At 32.6% G+C, this 22,001-nt stretch overlaps 1 protein-coding gene across 1 annotated transcript; it reads left to right on the top strand.

The window, feature by feature from the left end:
* The first annotated feature begins 472 nt into the window (after positions 1 to 472).
* LOC148619736 (uncharacterized) lies at positions 473 to 9,866 on the top strand. The gene is made up of 10 exons (XM_088579968.1): positions 473 to 595; positions 957 to 1,091; positions 1,671 to 1,837; positions 2,916 to 3,051; positions 3,506 to 3,616; positions 3,918 to 4,073; positions 5,082 to 5,195; positions 5,373 to 5,471; positions 8,359 to 8,434; positions 9,118 to 9,866. Exons 1-10 carry the CDS (start codon positions 517 to 519, stop codon positions 9,257 to 9,259), a joined length of 1,215 nt encoding a protein of 404 aa, XP_088436094.1. The 5' UTR covers positions 473 to 516; the 3' UTR covers positions 9,260 to 9,866.
* Positions 9,867 to 22,001: the final 12,135 nt, after the last annotated feature.

Raw genomic sequence — 22,001 nt, 5'->3', positions numbered from 1 at the left:
TATAACCTTTAACAATTATCTGTCTCTACTTGACACATGTTACTATGCCTTTTATATCCATCACCAATAGTTACATTAGTACAGTAGAGTTATCTCTCTTTGGACATCAATCAACATGTTTTTAAACGTACACCATTCTTTTTTTAATTAGAATAAAATGTAGGCGTTCTTAAATAAAGATGAGCTATATATGCTATTTTCTCTTTTCTTTATTAGCAGCGATTTGTCTGTGGGCCAAGAATTTTGTTTGCTTTTGGTTAGATTCTTTTCTGTCCATATATATGTGTTTCTCGATTGTTAATTTTTCATTTATTAAATTTCAGCTGTCATCTTCGTTTCCGTCAATTAATATACGTTAGTTGTATTAATGATTTCCATACATATAATGTATACAATGTAATACTTCCCTATGAAATAGTCAGTTGGTTTTTTTTCTCATTTCCTGTCATCAATATTTAATAAAAGGCTGCTTATTCTGTGACAGTTTTAATACCAGTTATAACACCAAGTCCTAACATGGGGAATAACAAACTAATAGTATTGATGGTTTTACATTATTTCATTAATCTAACCTATTCAAATGAGGAATTTTTAGGTATGAACAGACAAAACTCATGTAAATGGACCGCAGAGAATCATCTCTTTGCAAAATATCTGGATCTAAACCAAAATTAAATGAAATGGAAATGTATTAACTGATGTGCACTTCGGAGGGTGTTTTACTGGAATTGTCAATTAATGGATGTGAGGAACGATTATCAAATAATAAAATGACCGGGAAGTCAGTAACAACAATATAGTCATTACTGTATCTACCTTCATTTACATGCATGTCGGGGTGAAATGGATTTTATCTCAATTTCCTTGCTAACTTTTATTCTATAACCTGATTATGCTGGACAGTTTATTTATTCTTTACTAATTAGGTGCTGACATTTAACTGTTTTTCTTCTTAGGAACTTGGGAAGAAGCCAACTCATCATGTTCATTACAGACAGAACAAAGTATTAGTTCTTTACAACAACAAAATAATGATTTACCAGCATGGATAAAGACAAATGTCCTTCTTTCTAACTGGGCTTCTCTTACAGGTATGCATTTCACTATAGAATAAAACCAAAATTAAGTAACAATTCATTATCATAAAGGTAATCGAAAATTTTCGTTCGTGTAATAAAATCATTTATCAAACACTTTTTTACCAATCTATATTGATGGTCTTATAGAACAAGGACACATATTACCATTCCATTTTATTTCCGTAATTTATATCCAGTGCGTCCGGTACAATACATTTTGAACTACGTCGAACATTCAAGTGAATGTTTCCGATTACATATGAACAGCTGTTCATTGAATCCTTATTAAAACGTACAGAGTGTAAACATAAATAATGTCAACAAGTACAGGCTTTACTTCATACTTTATGTCTAAACTATACGTATGGATCATCAAATCATTTCTTTCCGATTTAGTCATCTTAATTTACGAAGATTAGAACATTTTGACTGTGCGAAATTAAATTTTCGATTGTATAAGACTTGATTTCTTTTTTTATCCGATACCAAATTATTTAGCTCTTCAGAGATTTTTCAGAAATAATAGACACGTAAAATTTTGGACACTGTCTCATTTTGTAATTTTATACTGTCTCCTATTTTTGTTTTAAGAATGCTTCCAAATCGAAAACATTGATGATAACAATGATGATGAAGATGGGAGGCAGACATTAGAAAAACTCTTTAAAAATACAACAAATATTTTTGGAACAAATAGTATTAATAGATGCCTTCTGAAATGTACAGATCGATCCAGATACAAGTTTCTAATATATTTTGTAAGTTGATATTCGTTATTATTGGCTTCTACTTTTGTTTTTGTTATATTAGTTAGAATTCTCAGCGTACTTGAAACAATAGCAGAAAAATCTAATTATTGATATGAGACCCAGAAAAAAAGTATCGGCGTATAATCACGGTCAATTCCCGCCAACATAAAACTTCTTTGTTTGTAAAACAAATGCTGTTAGAAGTTTTTTATTTTGTCAAAACTATTTTTGAGTTGAAACAAAATGTGATAACAATATTTTTCGAAGATATCTTAACATACAATATCTATGAACATACAGAAATATTTAGCTGTAAACTTGTATAACGTTTTTTGTACTTTATGGTCAACAATAATTTCATGGATATGAAAATAACTTTATGGACATATATTTCATAGAGGGATATGAGACACTATATAAACATATGACATGTGGTATGATTGCCCATTAGACAGTCATCAAACAGATACCAAGCATCAAGCAATTAATTTTCTACAGGTCACCATACTGTTTTCAATGATTGGCACTACTATACCATAAAGCAAGCTGTAAAAAGCCTATCACATTCTCCTAAGGGATATTTGTCGACATTTTGTCTATGTTGTTGAACAGATTGTTGCGGTCAAATACCATGTTTTATATGGGATGAAAAATATCCAAATATTGATTTATTAATTTTTTGACAGCGTATGCCTTGTAATTTTATATATGTGTCGTTGTTAAAACTAATGGCATCTTAATCGTGTTCATAGCTAGTATAAACTTTTCTTTCTTCGACCAAAGTGCAGCCAGATATATTTACATATTTACATATCTAAATTAAAATTTGAATATGTACGAAATATAGGTCTTATTCTAATATCAGGTGAAACTTTTATCCGGTAATGAAGATTTTGATGACATTACGAAGATACCAAAACATACATATCCAGATCTCAAAATTTAATTATAATTTAATTAGCCTATTATGATTGATGAGCTGATAACTGGGTTTTGTTTTGTATTTTATTTATTATTATTTTGCATATGTGCGTTATGATTTTTTGCATGTTGTTTGATTGTAAATATGTTGATGATATTTGTTTAGAAAAATGCTTGTTCATGTTTGTTGAATCAAAAGAAGCATGAGGTGCAAAAAGTATCTTCTCGCTTTAAAACGTGTTCTAAAGACAACATGAACCACAACCAGTTGAATGTTCTACTTGTGTTTGCACTGACTGATAGTAAGTTGAATACACTGTACGTACAAAATCTATATTATATTATAACAAAATCTGAATACTGCCAATTATGTACAGACGCATTAGCGTGCATTTTATTAATTTAGATAATAAAGAAACGAGAACACTTCTTAAACTGCCAGCATTTAAGGGTTAAATATATCACATAATACAGTGCTCAATGCAACCACGCTAACTATACAATTTATACATTAGATGTCTTAATGCAGGGAAAACCATGTACAAAAACTCATAACTGAATCCTCAAATACGAAAGAGGGTAGAAAAAAAGTATGAGTTCTTGTAACTAATGAAGACCATATGACAATGCCTCCAATGTTGTGGCATGTTGATTACAACAGAAACTGTTTATGATTCTAATTATGTTATTTGTATTATTTTTTTTTTATTTGTTTGTTTGTTTGTTTGTTTGTTTGGGTTTTTTTTCAAAACGCAGGTAAGTTGGTTCCTAATATTCTACTACGTCATGAGTTGGTCAGTGCACAGCATTGCTTAATATCAGCTGTAAACCACGACAAGCATAGTGACCGTTGTGGACATGATACAAGTATGATTTTCGTTTTTTATTTTACATAATGAAAGTTATCTAATATACATATAAGTGTTAAATATAAGCAACAATTTGCTAACATCAAGAAATATTTCTGTCCAGATTATCGTATGATAGTTTGTGGTGTTATACGAGAGATAAGCGTACAACTACATAGCCGAAGAATGAAATAGGTGCTCAATATATTATATATATGTAATCAAGCCAAATCTGTAAAAGATCAGCTTTTGACTTCTAAAATTGATAAAATAAGATGCTGTCAAATAAAGAGAGTTACAGTATTAGTTTATATATACAGTTGACCAAGGACATGAACTTTGTTTGATAGTCAAGCCTTCGTGTTATGAGTTACAGTCTTCTTTACCAATTAACAACAAAATTGTTGGAAGGACTAAATACTTCCGTTACATGCTAGTTTTAGCGGATGATGACATTGAAAACCCAGATGTACCATGTAAGTTATAGTTCTAATATTTGATTTTCATGTAAACTATGTATCTCTTTTGGAGGGTCAGATAACAAAATACTTTTTAAGGGCGTTTTAAAATTTATTGTTCTGTTTATAGAGTAATCAAGGGAACTACGATTATAACGGATATCAAAAGAATACTCCAGGGACAAAGACCAGACATTGAAAGCAGACACACACACAACAAAGAACATCAACTTACCATACTAATACGTACAAAGCAAGAAAAGTAAATGAGCAACTTAGACTCCACTAAAAATGGGAGCATGGCCCAGGTGCACCGGTAAGGTAAGCACCCTCTGCTTCTTTGTACTCGTCGAGCTGCTCATAAAAATTCCAGTGTAAAAAATCTGCACGACAATCTTTCAGTGATATAGCTCTGTTCTGGAAGCCTAATTGTAAGAATTCAAGCGCGGTCCAAAATATCTGCATAGTTACAAGAAGCTCTGGCATAACGTTTGAGTTGTGATGAGAAAACTCCATACGCAGGTGCAGAAGGGATGTTGCTACTGATGAAAAGAAGTTGACAATATGGAATGAAAAGTCTTCACATTATATTCACCCAAAATGATATTAAAAACGACATTACAGATTCATAGTAACTACAAGTAACGGTACTCATAGGCGAGTAAGTCAAGTAAATCCATTAAAATCAAAGCGATTACAACAATAAAAAAATACAGACCGATTCTTTAATTTGCATTCGTTCGATTTTATTTGAACGAAAGAGGAAATTTGTAGCTTTAGATAGTATCATCATTTAATTCACTGCAAGTTCACCACTTTTTAATGGAATGAATGAAATTTGCAATACTGTCTTCATGGTTTGCATTAAGTATGCCTGAACTTGCTTTCCCCATTGCATGTAGTTACTGTGATGCATTTATCACTGTGACATATATTACTCCTAAATAAATTTAGGAGCACTTCGTAAAACAAGAATGTAACGAAATTTTGTGAAACGCAGTTTTTTTTTTTTTTTCTTATTTGAAGATACACAAAGCCGAAGATGTTTAGTACATAATTCAATCGATTCAGACAAGCCACTCATCAGAATCGTGAATTGTTCTGACAATTATACACGGCTTTGCACATATCTTGACAGAGGTATGTTTACATGTTAGTAATGTAATGTATTAATTACAATTAGTTTAAACGATTAAAAGCCTATATATTTATGTATTTTACTTAACAGAGTGCAAGCAGCTGCTTCGGTTTTTATATTATTATTGTTATTAGGTCTCAGCTAACATAAGACAAACTTCAAAATATACCATATTTTAGGCTATGCTTCAACAGTGAGTATGTATGAAAAGACAGAAACAGGTACTTCTAACTCTTCATGTGAAACGTTAACCACTTTACTTGAACATGACAAGAATGGTAGGTTAGATTTATCGAGCATTTAGAATCTTAATTGCAATTACTGTAATTGTATTTTCATTATTTTATAATCAGTTAAAGAACAGTGCATACTTTTCGTCTGTCATTTAAGAGTAATCAAGGGAACCAATGTTATTGCGGTAATCAACAGAATGTAATCCAGGGACAAAGAACAGACATGGAAAACAGACATACACAACAAAGAACATAAAGTAACTAAAATCATACATACAAAGTAACAAAAGCAAATGAGCAACTCGAACTCCACTAAAAACTGGGAGCATGGACCAGGTGCACCGTAGGGTAAGCGTCCTCTGCTTTTCTAGAAACAACCGCCGAGTTGCTCATAAAAAGTCAAGTCCGGGGTAGACAAACGCGGAAAGGAAAACTATGACCGTTGAATAAATCAGTTTTCATGGTGCAGATGGATACACCATAACGATCCACGAGTTCATGATGACGACCATAAAACTTCTGTAGTGATGACTTCAATCTTGTAGCAACATAACTTTTCAATATAAACCTCGGTATTAATGTAAAATTGTCCAGAACAAAAACTGAAATACAGTATCAAATGGATTATAGCTGGAAACATCAAAAAGAGAATTACAAATTCCAAAACATATGTCAAATATAACAGATAAAATTTTTAAAAGTACACAGAAAACTAGCATTGTTTGCTTCGATGGCCTTGTGATAGTGTGCACACTTTTCGAGCGGGGCTCCTCGGTTGAATTCCGTCAGAATATTTACATGGAAAAACAATTGTATTCATTTCCTCTCTGAGCGGACATGGCATATTGGAGGGGACAAAGTGACGGCTGGTTGGTTCGGAGTCAGATAATAATATGTCCGAGTCGGATTGAATGCCTCTCTGCCGGCTGTTACCTCTGTGATATTCTGTTATATTTGTCCTTATCATACACTTAAGTTTTTAAATTTCGTAAACTGTGCAGAGATGAAATTACATATATCAGCCAGTCGTCTTTGTTTTTATATGTTCCCCGATTCAAGCGCTTTTGGAGGATAGTTAGTAGTAAAGGATGAATTATGATGAATGAGTAATAACGGGAACCAAGGTAATAGCGGTAATCAAAAGAGTGCAATCTAGTGACAAATACCAGAAATTGAAAACAGACATACACAACAAAGACAATAAAGTAACTAAACTCCTACATACAAAGGAACTAAAGCAAGTGAGCAACTCGGACTCCACTAAAAATTGGGAGCATGGATCAGGTGCACCGGTAGGATAAGCGTCCTCTGCTTTTCTAGAAAAACCCACCGAGTTGCTCATAAATACTTAAGTCCCGGGTAGTCGGAAGAGGACAGGAAAACTATGTCACGTTGAACAAATCAGTTTTCATAGCGCAGATGGATACATCGTAATGATCCACGAGTTCATGAAGATGACCATAAAACTTCTGTAGTGATGACTTCAATCTTGAAGCAACATGACCCTGTTCTAGAAGCCTATTTGTTAGAAATCTAGCGCGATACATAAAGTCTGCGTAGTTTCGGCAAGCTCTGGTATAACGTATGAGTTGTCATATGAACTCTCCATACGCAGGTGCTGAAGGGATGTTGCCACAGATGAAGGGAAAGTTCGCAATTCTGAATGAAAAGTCATCACGTAGGTTATGATATGAAGCTGACTTCACAGTGTCTGTAGTATCCTTTATCTCAAGTTCTTTAGGTGAATGCGATGTATCAAATCCCCAAAATCAGGATTGTTTAAAGATAATACGTCATCTATTTAACAGAAACTTAAATTAAAGATCTAGCCAAACGATATTCTTTCTTTCGGATCAGATCATCTATAAAGTAAGCCTAATAAGAGTGAAGAAAAAATCAGCAAGTAGAAGAGCACAATGTGTTCCCATTGGAATGCCGACCTTTATTGAAAGATGCATCCACCACACTGGATAAATATGTTGTCGATTAAAAATTCCAGCATTTTGTCAACATCTTTTGTATATTTGGAAGATGATTCGGAATTATTTCTTACGAAGTATGAAGAATCTCTACCAAGAACTATACATCTCTATCTAGGTGTACCATCATTTTTGGAAAAACAACGATGTAAAACGTTTAAAGTCAGGATTATACCTGAGTATGGGGAGTAGAAGTATACAGTGTTGAAAAAATCATAGGTTTGAATGCTGTAATATTATGATAATAGTCTTGAACTGATTGACTCCAAAAGATCTTTCGAATTTGTCACATTGAATTAATACCACTACGGGAGTAACACGTGTTGTGGTAGGACTGCAGACCCTCTTTGACAGCTGCGAGCATAGATAAAAGTTTGAAAGTGTACACACAGGCACAATATTGATATGGGAAGACTAGTTTGTCATATGCACATTCAATCAAGTCCGTTTATATGTATTTTCTATGGAGGAGTATATCAAAGCTACACAACTGTTGACGCAACCAAGGCTACACATACGTCTCAATAGTTGCAACCTATGATCAGATATTATATGGGCTTGGTGTGCATCTATTCTGTACAGAAAGCTAATAATGAAAAAATTGAAGACAGAATTAAATGTCATCAGAGCCAAACTACATTTCAACTTGACAAATATCAGCCAAAAGTTTGGCATTACAAGAGGGTTTGATCTATACTGTTGTAGAGCGTCTCAACAATGTATGGAAATATTTTGGATATGTACACAAAATTTTGTGTTTTTTCTATGTATTTTTTTCTGGCTGGCTGGCTGGTATACATAAGTCTTTAAAACAAAGAAAAAAAGACATGGCTTAAGATGATAAACATATTCTTGTATATACGATTGTCAATATTTGTTCAATAGCAAATTTACATAAAGATGTTCAGTCTTGTTCTTACCAGCGAATTACAAGAATTTTTGTTTCATTCCAGGAGTAAATGATATACTGATCATTAATGTTGTTTTATTAATTTGTGTTGCCATCCTTACTATATTGACTATTGCGCGGTAAGTTAACAATATACATTCGCAAATTATTGTTAATTTGAATAAATTGACAACCCACCGACTCAATGATCATTTCTGATATTGACAGTTTTTTTAATCCAAGGACATTAATTGATTGTTTGGATGAAATGTAAGAATCTTGTACATTAATAAAATGTCAACATGCATGTAAAGACTCTTCTGAATATTAATCACTTGTAAAAGTTTTCAATAGTACAGATTGATCTCTTTATTGAAATATTTTGTCGAAATGCGGGAAATTCATCAGAAATATGTTTTCGTAGGTTACGCCACATTCTTTCTAGCACTTGCTTGCCATTTTAACCAATACCAATAACTTAAGGATCGTCTAAAACAAGGAAGATCATTTTAATTGTGGTGTCTATCTAATTGGAGTATGCTTTTGTCACTTTTCCCGTCTAGCGGTATGTAGCGGTGCAAAAGATTTAGAGAAAAATATATATTATGCGTCACATTGTAAATATAATCTTACATAATCAAATAACGATATACATGTATGTAGATCGATTTTAAAAAAAAGTATATCTATAGAAAATAAAATTAGTCACCAGACAAAAACGTGATTGTCAAATATATCTACAAATGTCCAGGTCTTCATTTGAAAATAATGCTGCTAGAAGTGTTAGTCTCTGTAAATATTTTATTTCTTATTTTCATTTTAGGAAAATTTATAAATGGAAGTTAGTTGCGTCTAGTGAACACACCTCAAATACATTTTCTTTAATTGGTCAGAACGAAAGGGGTGTAATCAACGAGGGTATTGAAATGACAACACATTATTATGAAATTAATGATTTCAATTGAAGTTTATTTTCCCAGAACAACCAGCTGCAGCAGTATACGGCATGATTTTAAGATTTTATTCAAACTATTTATATTTATCTTCATATACATTTATGAAATGTACGAAATAGCAATTCATTTAGCTAATTTATACAAAATTAGTTTAATATTGCTATTCGTCAGCATATATTGATACAGACGGATTGACAAATTACGCACATGAGTTAAATTTCAAGTCCTCTAATAAGATATGTGTAACTAGTCAACTAGTAAACAAAAGGAAAATATATAATGAATCAATACAATACTTGAAGTAAGATCCTGTTGTAAAGAAATGTAAAGAAACTAAATTACTTATTATCCGAAAGCTAACAAAATAGTTCTAAAAACATGAACATTTCTTAATTGAAATACCAGTGATGAAACTTGAAAAACAAAAATAACAATCTACAAGTTTTTTGTTAGAGTGTACAGGTCGATTATGAAACCAGGATGAATGGATATCATGAAATCTTCAATCTCACTTTAACATGTATGTGTACTCTATATATATGTGTAATAAATAAAAGATAACCGCTTTTTGCTGATTTCATCTTTAAATAATAATATAGATCTTTGAACGACACAAAGCATGTTGAAGGTTTGTAAATAACAATAATTCAATATTAGCACACATATAAAATGTTATCACATAATCAGTGTAAAAAAATTAGAAAATGAATCAAACACCGCCACCAAATGCACGACTAGGAAATGTGTTAAAGTACAATTTGTATGTAATATTTCTGTGACGTTTGTTATATGATTATCGCCTTTTTCGATAGCTGGGGTCTAAAGACGGTTGAAGCATGTTATACAAGAATTTATAATTGTTTCGATGTATCTTTTTCCCTTAAACCCTTTTAAGGAATGGGTTTTGATAAAAGTATATGAAACAAAACGTTGATGAACGAACAAGACTTATAATAAAGAGAATTGCCATAAATACGACAAAACAGTCGAGTATTTTTGGGCCCAGTGCCACAAAACTTGAAAAAATGCTTATGTTTGAGAATTTTCTAAACTGTTTGTGACGACATCAATTTTGAAGACTTTGATTGAAGTTAAAATGGAAGTAAAGAATGTTCTCAGACTTAAGTATTTTGTCTTTACATCTTTTGGTAACGGGCCTGATCACTATCTAATGCCCAATATAAATGCTGGTATGACAAGAAATGCATTGCTTTTCTTCATTTAAGATGCCAAGAATACGATCTGATCACGAAATGTAAAAAACGCCATATATGTAAAGAATTTACAAGAAACTCACTATATACAAAATATTAACAATTGGTTTCAGAACTGTCAAAATGAAAATTTACTGTTTATCTCTCGACACGTAATGCGTGGACGATTCCTTTTGTTAATATAATAACATTTCGTAAACTGTAGAAAAAAATGGTATTGGGAATACCTTGTTCCCAATTCCCGTGGTGCCCGTCTGAAGATATAATGATACCATTAGCTGATTTTGTTCCAATAACGTGTACAATATGTTCGAAATCTACGGCAATGCAGTTTGGTTGACGTAAAATATGTTCATTCTTGAATGTCCAAATTTTAGTGCTGGTGTCATCTTCCAGCTAACAGTATGTTACAGTGTTTTTGTACCAATGCGTATACTAAGGTCTGTCCTTAAGAATTGATAGATGGTGTGGATGGTCATACGCTCCAGTAATTAAGTTGATTTCCGTCCTAGTGTCAAGTGTCATCATTTTTATGGCTCTTCTTGTGCAGAAAATTATAGATGTTTTGTGCATTGCTATGCCAAATACCCCATCATTGATTTCAATAGGACTTTTCATTTTATTTCTTTTGATGTCATCTGTGAGTATATTTTGTTCGCAAACACCCGTTGAAATATATATTGAGTTGTCTTTCTCACAGAAAAAAGCATCCAATATCTGGGGCGCCGCAAGAACTGCATTAAATACAGTTTTAAAGTTAATATTGTTCATATTCTTGATAATGTTAATCGATTTTTTTAAGCATCAATAAAAACAAACTTATCGTCAGTCAAAAGCCTGTAAATCCCCGCCCAATTTCCTTCCGGTTCCACTGTGTCAAAAAATGAAAATATAATCAAAGTAGGTTAGCTTCCGGCAATTTAGTTATCTGGCCTTGTATTGCCTTTTTGGTGGTAAATGAATGTTCACAAGGTTGCCATTCCATGACCAAGCCCTTCATCGTCTCCAACGTTTACTAATCTTGTTCACAAATGCATCCTGGTTCCACTTCACTTTTACTTTTTTCAAGCTGTTCTCCTTCAGATAGAGACGATAAGTAATTGAAGAGTTCAATCAAACCTATTTTTATTTGCTTTATCGCTAGAAAAAATTCCAAGTCTGTAGCAGTTTCCGACAGAGTACGCAACCTGTTTTCGTATTTACTGATGTTATTTTCATTTTTTTTTGTACATCATCTATGATAACGTTGTCTTTGCCTTCTTTTTCAATATTTGCTTCTAATTCGTTTAGTAATTTATTCTGGTATTCCTTTAGTTGGAACCATGTCGAATGCATTTGTCTTCAATTGACGTCATTTCTTATGAAAATTGCAGTTGCAGTTTTATTCCTTTGCAACACTGGTTCTTTAACGACCCTTGACTATAATTAATTCTGTGTTTTCTGAAAATATGACAAACATGTAACTATAAGCTTTAAGAGGGTCTGCAGTCCTACCACAACAGTCGTTACTCCCGTATTGGTATTAATTCAATGTGGATCCTGAAAAATTCGAAAGATCTTTTGGAGACAATCAGTTCAAGACTATTGTCTGAATATAATAGCATTAAAACCTATGATTTTTCAACACTGTATACTTCTATTCCCCATACTCAGTTAAAATCCCGACTTAAAAACATTATACATCGTTGTTTTTCCAACACAAGGTGGTACACCTAGATACAAGTATATAGTTCTTGGTAGAGATTCCTCATACTTTGAAAGAAATAATTGCAAATCATCTTCGAAATATACAGAGGAAGATGTTTACAAAATGCTGGAATTTTTAATCGACAACATATTTGTCCAGTGTGGTGGACTTGTTTTTCAACAAACGGTCGGCATTCCAATGGGAACAAATTGTGCTCCTTTACTCGCTGACCTATTTCATCACTCTTATGATGCTGACTTTATAGCTGATTTGATCAAAAAGAAAGACTATCGTTTGGCTAGATCCTTCAATCTCAGTTTCCGCTATATAGATGACGTATTATCTTTAAACATTCCTAATTTCGGGGATTTGATACATCGCATCTACCCAAAAGAACTTGAGATAAAGGATACTACAGACACTGTGAAGTCAGCCTCATATCTTGACCTACACTAAGAAATCGATGGTAAAGGAAAACTATTGACCAAACGTGATGACTTTTCATTCAGAATTGTCAACTTTCCCTTCATCTGCTCCTGCGTATGGAGTGTTCATATCACAACTCATACGTTATGCCAGAGCTTGCCGAAACTACGCGGACTTTTTGTATCGCGCTAGAAGTCTAACAAATAGGCTTCTGGAACAGGGTTATGTTGCTACAACATTGAAGTCATCACTACAGAAGTTTTATGGTCGTCATCATGAACTCGTGGATCGTTATAATGTATCTATCAGACCATGAAAACTGATTTATTCAACGGATCATAGTTTACCTTTCCTCGTTTGTCTACCCCGGACTTGACTTTTTATGAGAAACTCGGTGGGTGTTTCTAGAAAAGCAGAGGACGCATATCCTACCGGTGCACATGGTTATGCGGCACTAGTATGAGAGAAGTCGAAGTAAAATTGAATTTTTGTCACAACAATTAGACAGACTGTTAAAGTTGTTACAGAAAAAAAACGTTGCAAGTCATGTATTGTTTACATTGAAATCATACCTGTTCCAAAAGGTAACATTACAGCATTTCAAAGAATGTCTAACCCGATGGCTATATTATAAGGATAACTGGCAAGTTAAGATTCTTACTCTTAAGTAATATTGTATAGTATATATCATTAATTATGATAAATTTGTTCTTTTCTGAAAATGAAATAAAACTAAAATTAGGCTCACAGTAATTTTACATTCATAGGTTAAATTCGTATAGATCAATGTTTTTTTTTTACTTCGACCTTAATAACATTTATTCCACAAGAAATTCTGATAATTTTGTTGTTTTATAAGTGTTGCATATTTAACGAAGAGAGGAGAACAAAAAAAAACGAAAAAATAAGAATAACAATTTTTCAGATAAATATAACAAAGTGAATAAACATTAATTTATTAATTTCATTCATAATTAATGGTTGTTCACCATCTACTAACTCCGTAGTAACAACATACATTGAAAATGCGGTGTTAATATTGTGACAATCGTAAAAAAACCCGCCTACCATCGCTTATACTTAAGATAAAGCCTGTCGATTAAAGATATAAATCCATATTAATCGTTTTCCGCATTGTTCTTACATAACAATAATAGTAAAGGAATTATGGCCAACAGTACCCTTGCTTACTCCGAAAACTAAAATTGACAATGATGTAAAGTTATTGATTGGATGCCGCCATTTGCAATGTTAATACCATTGACTTAAGATTTCCGATAAAAAACTATAATCACATTTGTTAGATTAAATAAGAATCAAACACTGTTTAGCAATTTTATAATAAAAGAAAATGTCATACTTGCAAATCTAGTAACAATTACGCATTTCACTATATAATTACTTTTCTATGTAAAATCCAATTCAAATCTTATTCGGTATTGATTATCAACTTATTGTGTGAACATATGTTTATATGTTTATATGTTAATACAACTCAATACAAAATCATTGAACGTAAAGCGTAGTGTAATCGATGGTTATTATCTCAGTGATGTGGATGGATGAAACGCGATAAACTCTCGTTTTCATAAGTTATTTTAAACATTGTCACTTAAAAAAATATACACGTTAAATTCCACACCGTTTAAGCTTGTTAAGCATAAGATTGATCAAACGCTAGCACATACTTAAAAGAAATATTTTTTTTTGAGCAGAGAAATATAAATAATTCATAAAAGCTGACCTTCCAATTAAGAAAATTCTGAAATATGCGCAATAATAATGGACATTTATATATTTATATAATTAATATTCATACCTACGAGTTTTTAATTAGACCCGTGCAGGTCCGGGTGTCAAAAGAATAGTCCTGCAGCAGCGCTAAGCTTGTCGTAAAAGGCGATTAAATAGTGCTCAGAACCATAGCCGGGGGCTAGGGCGCTCTGCCCACAGAGCAACTGGGTTCTGAGCTCCAGGTGGTGGAATGGGGTACCCCTGGCGTGTTACATGCGTGGGTTGTCAGGCTATAATGCGGGAAACCTGACCGCAAACCATAGTGGTGCACCGTGTTCGGAAAGATGCAAGTTCCTTGCACGTTAACAAACCCTATTGTGGTATTCTCCCGGAGTAGGAACCATAGGGCTCCGCCACAAGAGGCTAAATTGCCAGACCCTACCCACCTCTCCCCTATTTCTAGTGACAATCAAGATTTGTTGACCCCACAATCCTTGTGTCCCATACCATTTTTCATTTCATCATCATTTCATGTTCATTTTATCATCCACTTCATGTTCATCGCATAAATATAGCTGAAATATTGCTGCTCGGGCGTTAAACCCCAACAAACAAACAAACAATGTTTTTTAATAATTGAGTATTATTGCACTTTAATGAATTGTATGATTTGTTTACAAAGTTTAATTAATGAATGGTCTAGAATACTGTTGAGTGGCCTTTGCTTATCTTTAAAAAGTTTCTGGTAATTACATGTTACCAAAAATAGAACACTGGTCATTGTTTTAGTTATTTATAAAATGTTCTTGAACCAGGATGATTGAGATAATTGTAGATTTATCTAGATGTAGAACTTTTCATTGATTTGGTATATAAGGAAGAGGTTTTAATTAATAAGATTGATAATAGTATGTGTTATCAGTTTATTCCAATGTGGTATTGAAGTAGCTGTTTGTACATATTGTAAATAAAAGTTTACATTGCAACTAAATTTGGAAACAGATTCCGTGTTAGTCTGAATTTCGACAAAAATACGTCGGCCATGATCGGCCGTGTCAGTTTTATAAATCTTCGAGAAAAGATAGGCAAAGTCATCATCTGATTATTTGGCGCCATAGGTAATTTACATTTTATAGTTATAAAGATACAAGTGACATTACTATTTAAGCAGTTTCGTAATGCTATTACAAGTATTGAAACTATTTGCATATAAGGGAGCTTAGTACAAAATGTAAATATTGTATCAAACCAACTCACATAGTTAGCTGCAGTACTGCTTTACAAGTATTGGAATTTGTGTTTTGTGATGTGTGGACTCCATGTATTACTATTTGTTACAATATAGTTCCATTTAAATGATAAACATCCTTTTTATTGATCTTATTACTTTTTATATCATAAAAGGAGAGGATGAACCTGCATTTCTTTTACTCTTGCTTCCGTTTACCAGAAACAAATAGTTTTTTTTTAAATAACATTAGTCTACACATCTACTGGGGGAATGGTATATTTGGTAATGCATTTTAGACTCGAGAGGTTGTAGTCTGTTCCCAGGCTCAAGATTCCACAAGTAATATAATGTGTCTCTGTGCACTAGCCTACTAACTACATTTTGAATGTAAATGTATCATATGATATTTCCCGTACGCATGTGGCTAAATATTTGAAACCCTTTAAACATTTATGTTTTGTTCCTAATATTAACATAGACTACACAATAACTAGCTCCTTTCACATACTCTGGTTGAACGTATTGGTGCTGGATTTTGCTTTCTATTTCGATACTTGTTTGATTATGAGAACTTCTTTTGCTTTGTAATCTTGAACTTCACTCACATTTAATTGTAATGCTCCGACTAGAAAGTAGTCTATGACACACGTGCCCATCACATAGAAATTTTCAGAACTTATACGAATAGTATTTCTGAATTTGTATACCTACGACTTTCTTTCTGTTGTACTTGAGAATGTCCAAACCTAGCTGAAGGAAGCCTTGTCACGAAATTCCTCGCAACCCAATTTTTATATATTGTATATAAGTATATAGAGGAGTCCATGTGGTTGTTTCATGTCAAAACATTTAAGAGGAATATTCTTAGTTAAGACAAACAAAAAAAAGACAAAATACAGCATTAACAATCACCATGTACGTCGAATCTGATGGAAACTGATTGACAGTTTTATACTACATAGGAATGGCAATCGGAATAAAAGGCAACAGTACAATTCTTGTTGAAATGTGTCTTCGAAAATTAACAAAAATATGTGTAATGCTTTTATGATATATGTATCATTCCACAATTATTTGTTGCAATCGATTTAAATTTCTGTTTCTTGGTTCCCAATGCAATGTCTTATCCCTGTTAGCTCAAGTCGACCTCACAGAGATGAACTTTTTCGGAAAAGAAAGTCCTCATATAGAAAACATACATGTCAAATATTATTTAATTTTACTACATGAAGGCATCTTGGTATGTAAACGGAGAAATAAACAGTTTTTATTTTTGTTATCTTATTTCCAGTGGCAATCAAAATTTGTCGACCCCATTGTCCTTGTGTCCCATCCCTTTTTTATTTCATCATCATTTCATGTTCATTTTGTCATCCATTTCATGTTCATCGTCTGAATATAGCCGAAATATTGCTGCTCGAACGTTAAACCCGAACAAACAAACAAACAAACTGATTGACATGATTAACAAATGCCCAAGACCACAATTCAACTGTAAAGCGTAGTAGCTTTGTCAAAGAAGTTTCAACTAATTCAGTCAACCAGAATTCACTCATAAGGTGGTTTGTAAGCTGAGCATCCGACCAGACTATTTGCTATATTTAAAATGCTATTTTTCACCTTTTACAATTACCTAGTGTTTACGCGGTACATGTTTCCATGCCTTTTAAATATAACTTCAGTAATTAGAAAAATAAGATCGAGTTATCCCTCTTCGATCATCTATTCACATGTTGCTACAATATTGAAGTCATCACTACAGAAGTTTTATGGTCGTCATCATGAACTCGTGGATCGTTATGGTGTATCCATCAGCATCATTAAAACTGATTTATTCAACGGGTCATAGTTTTCCTTTCCTCGTTTGTCTACCCCGGACTTGACTTTTTATGAGCAACTCGGCGGGTGTTTCTAGAAAAGCAGAGGACGCGGCTTACCCTACCGGTGCACCTAGTCCATGCTTCCAGTTTTTAGTGGAGTCCGAGTTGCTCATTTACTTTTGTTACTTTGTATGTATGATTTTAGTTACTTTATGTTCTTTGTTGTGTATATCTGTTTTCCATGTCTGGTCTTTGTCCCTGGATTACATTCTTTTGATTACCGTTATAACATTGGTTCCCTTGATTACTCTTTAATATGAAATAATATTGTACACAATTTTTTCTAAACAAAATAAGAGATATTGTATACTTCTTTTGTTAACCCCTTTTCCTTTTGAGAAGGATTTGTCTTGTTTCATGGGTTTTCAATTTTGTACGTTGTATTTACTGTGATATCCAGATTGACTGATAGTATTGCAGGCAACTTAAAATTGAACAGCTGTTGTAGTATTCGTACGTACAATATGTGATAATTCTTGAAAGTGAATCACGACCTATTATTATTCTGTTAGGTAAACTGATTCTGTGTGTGTGCAGGTCGATACAAGGTATCAAGTATTGCAGCTTTATGGATAAGATAGGAAAGGAGGATGATAAAAATTGTGAACAACAATTTTGGTAGTTTTCAACAATCATTTACATAGAATTCTGCTAAAATCCATGCATCATAGAGAGAACAATTTTTTCATTCATTTTTTCACTTTTTCAATGATTCCTTTGGACATTGTAATATATGGAAGCATCAAAACACCAATTGTTGGTGTACGGGAGGTGTTATCAGGAGAAGTCTCTAGTAATCGATTACTGAACGTTAATTTTTGTTTGCGGTTTTCTTTCTTTTTTTTTCTTTTTTTTTTTTCGTTTGTAGAGTTCTTTCCTCTTGATTTCTTTTTAATTTTGCCCATTGTCATTATTTTATTAATATAAAAAATAACCGTACGTTGATTATTAAGGCGTGTTATGTCATTTTATTCTAGCTAAACCTCAATACTATCAATCGTTTAATTGATAATTGGATTCGATATTTCTATGTACATGTACATTCTTGTTACTAAGTTGTTCATATCGCCACGATTTGAAAGTCATAATCAACTTTCTTTCTTTTGTTAAATTTCTGCATTAGCTTTCATTTTCCCATTTTTCTCAATTCATAAACATGATTGATATACATTCATTATATATATATATATATATATATATATATATATATATATATATATATATATATATATATATTGAATGAACTTCCATGTGGAATTATCGCTGTCCATTGTTTTTTTTTTTAAATATTTCTCATTTATTTTAATCAATATAATGTAACAATACGTTTATTCTGTGACAGTTAAATTCCACCTATAATAGCAAATCCAAACATGGAGAATTCTAACAAACTACTACTATTGATGTCTCTACGCTGCTTCTCTAGAACCTATTTAAAAGAGGAATATATAATTAAAAATAGAATGAAATCTATATTATGTAATTAGACAAAGGCGGATACAGTGGTTTCAGCGGTTGGACCCCATCTTGTTGGAATATGTTGGTAAATTCCATATTAACTCTGGCAAAAATAAGCAAAAACTAGTCTTGAATTTATTGAATATCTGAAGCCTCCTTTTAAAAACTCTAAACACTAGAACTAGATATCTGAAATGTATTTCATTGATGTAAAACTTTGATATTATGTTGGAAGTGCAGGCTTTTTTATTTAATTGTCGGTACGTCAAAAACAATAATATAGTCATCAATAAATCATTGTGCATATACAAATTATGTCGGGGTACAATAATTTGTCTCTCCTATATCTTGTTCATCTTTGCTCTTACACCCTGACAATGGTATTTATCGCGTTTAGAAATATATTTGTTTTAAGTACCATTCTATATAAGAATCATGCAATTGGTGGCACATCATTTTTCCCAATTTAGTCTTTTTTGCCTCATATGTATATTAAATATATCTAGAAAACAATTGAAATGCTATTTGAATTCAACCTGAAGCATCTGTGACGTAGATGTTTTATTACTGCTTTTATAAGGTAAAATCGTGGAAAAGTTTTCCGCCATTTTTCCATAGTGTGGAGCTATCAATAACTTAAAACTGCAAGCCTTACAAACAGTTTGATGGATATTTCTTGAGGTAATGAGGTATTAATATTTGAATAATGCAAACATATATCTGCGTCGTATTCCCCATGTGCCACACCGTACACATTTTGCCTGATTCTTAGACCGAGAAGTACGCAATTGTATGAATGCTAATGTTTTTTTTTGGTTTGTTACCTTTTGTTGGGGAGTAGCTTATTAGTAGTATTAGAAATTATTTAAAAACTCTCATTTTTCTTCTCCTATTCGGATCCATTGTTTGCTGACATTTTTAATCGCGTTGGCGTTGTTGTTTTCAACATATTCACCATGTATGTTCCCGTTTTATTATTTATTATTTTTATTCTATTTAAGCAATAGTCTCTTTTATTTCATTGCATGTCGACGAATAAACACATGAGCGCCCAGTTGCCTTTTCACGATTTCCTGTTGGTCACGACACCGAAAATTGCACTGGCAAACGAATAAAGTGCAAAATGTGAACGAACAGAGAATTATTGTGGTTGTGTTATATCAATGTGAGATGACAACATCACAAAAACACAGACATAACGGGAAACGTAACTTCTTTGTTTCGCAGCAGCTAATCGTTTTTTCCTTGAGGGTCGACTCTTTTTTTTCTTCATCCATGGCATAAGTGGCGCAAAAAGTATGCCTACATTCATGAAAGTATTCCTACTAAATTATAAGATAATTTCTTTCCTTGTGAGGGTATTTACAAAAGCTGTTAAATAAAAATTATGAGTAAGCACATTGAAACAAGGAAAATATATTTCCTCTTTCCTGAACAGTTCATAGAAAGGTTGTTTCATGTTTGACACCACCAGGTGAAAAATGAAGGGACATAAAACAACGATTCTATATATCTATTTGTACAGCTATCACACATTCTTTGATATTACAAGAGGACAATTCAAAGGTAGGAATTAGTTTTAATTGATCATTTATCATACTTTAAGTAAAAAAATGTTTTTTTTTCTACGTATTTATTACATGTTGAACCATAGGCAAAGAAATATAACCGAGGAATGTTGTCGGTATCGACCCGACAAAAGCTCATAGCGCACCCCGGAGAATTTAACATCACAAGATCAAAGAATTACTTACATCGGCTCATACAAGGGATAAGACAAAAGCTATTAGATATGTTTTTTTTTTTTTATAAAAATCAGCTCCTTAAAAGTTAAATTAACTTTTTTAGTCTCACTAAATTGACGTTCAATGATTAAAATTGGAATGTTTTTGGGGAGGCAGAATCATTTTGTGTAAATTATTAATCATTGTTGTGGGGCTGTATCTTAAGGATTTGCTTAAATTGAATCGTTTTAGTCATTCCAATGCTTATCCATGGTCGATACGAAGAAGCAATTAAGACAATTTTTGAATCTCCCTCGTTTAGATGTACAATTGTTAGGTGGAAATGAGTATCCAATGAACGTGCATTAACACATACAGAATATGGTTAAAGTACAAAAGCCTTTACAACTTATAAAAGGGGAAGAAACATTGTTTGCGTTGAATATCACACAAAACATTGAGACGCATTCCTTAGAATTTGAATGCCTTTTCATCGAATGGTTTAAAAGAACTTAAATCCTTTTTGTGTGCGGACTTTTGGATTTAAAATTCCGGTTCATATTCAAATGAAATACTTTCCAAGTGCGTCATAATCGATGTTATGTTCATATGACGTTACAGAATGTAACGACTTTTCTGGATACATGCCTGGAACAAAGGTTATAGCGGTAATTAAAAGAACGTATTCCAAGGACAGACCAGACATGGAAAATAGACATACACAACAAAGAACATAAAGTAATTAAAATCTTTCATCCAAAGTAACAACAGCAAATATTGTTTTTTTTTTTTTTATAATATTTCGAGGTACCTGGGAAGAAGCTAATGCATCGTGCACATTACAGTCAGTGCTAGAATACCGCAACTTAACCCATGGAACAGAATATTTACCGGCTTGGATAAAGACTTCTGTTCTTCTCTCGGATTGGGCGACCTTTTTAGGTATGGCTTTAATATTTGCAAAGATATGCACTTTTCAGTTTTTTTCCCGATTCCGAAAAGGGACAGAAACGAATTCGTTCTTCAAAGATATTAAGATATTGAAAAATGCTAACATCATTTATTGATTGAATATAGGGATTTACTTCATTACGTTCATTCTAAATACTTCTTTGAAAATGAAAGACTCATAATATTGGATATCTTTTTCTTGCGATGTAGAAAATTTACCATCATTGTCGAAATTGATAAGCAATCATTATGGCATTTTTATTATTATTTTTCATGGAATATTTATCTTGTAGTTTTAGAATGCATAAGTGTGGTATGTTCATAGTAAAAGTTAAATGATTGGCGCTTCTACATAAAGATACATCAATATTATTGTCTTTCTTTGAAGGTTGCATGAAAGTTGGTATAAACAAATCCGACAATGATGGCAGACACACGTTAGAAAC

This window comes from Perna viridis, chromosome 4, assembly GCF_037379345.1.
Source record: "Perna viridis isolate PV_CMFRI_1.1 ecotype Kerala chromosome 4, ASM3737934v1, whole genome shotgun sequence".
NCBI classification, from domain to species: Eukaryota; Metazoa; Mollusca; class Bivalvia; order Mytilida; family Mytilidae; genus Perna; species Perna viridis.
This window is presented reverse-complemented; position numbering and strand designations above follow the sequence as displayed.

What these genes read in the sequence shown, in the direction of transcription:
- LOC148619736 (XM_088579968.1), top strand. Translation starts at nt 517, where the DNA reads ATGGGGAATAACAAACTAATAGTATTGATGGTTTTACATTATTTCATT. An exon ending in ACTTGAACATGACAAGAATG is followed by an intron (nt 5,472 to 8,358) that starts GTAGGTTAGATT and finishes GTTTCATTCCAG; the next exon opens with GAGTAAATGATATACTGATC. An exon ending in ACTATATTGACTATTGCGCG is followed by an intron (nt 8,435 to 9,117) that starts GTAAGTTAACAA and finishes TTTTCATTTTAG; the next exon opens with GAAAATTTATAAATGGAAGT.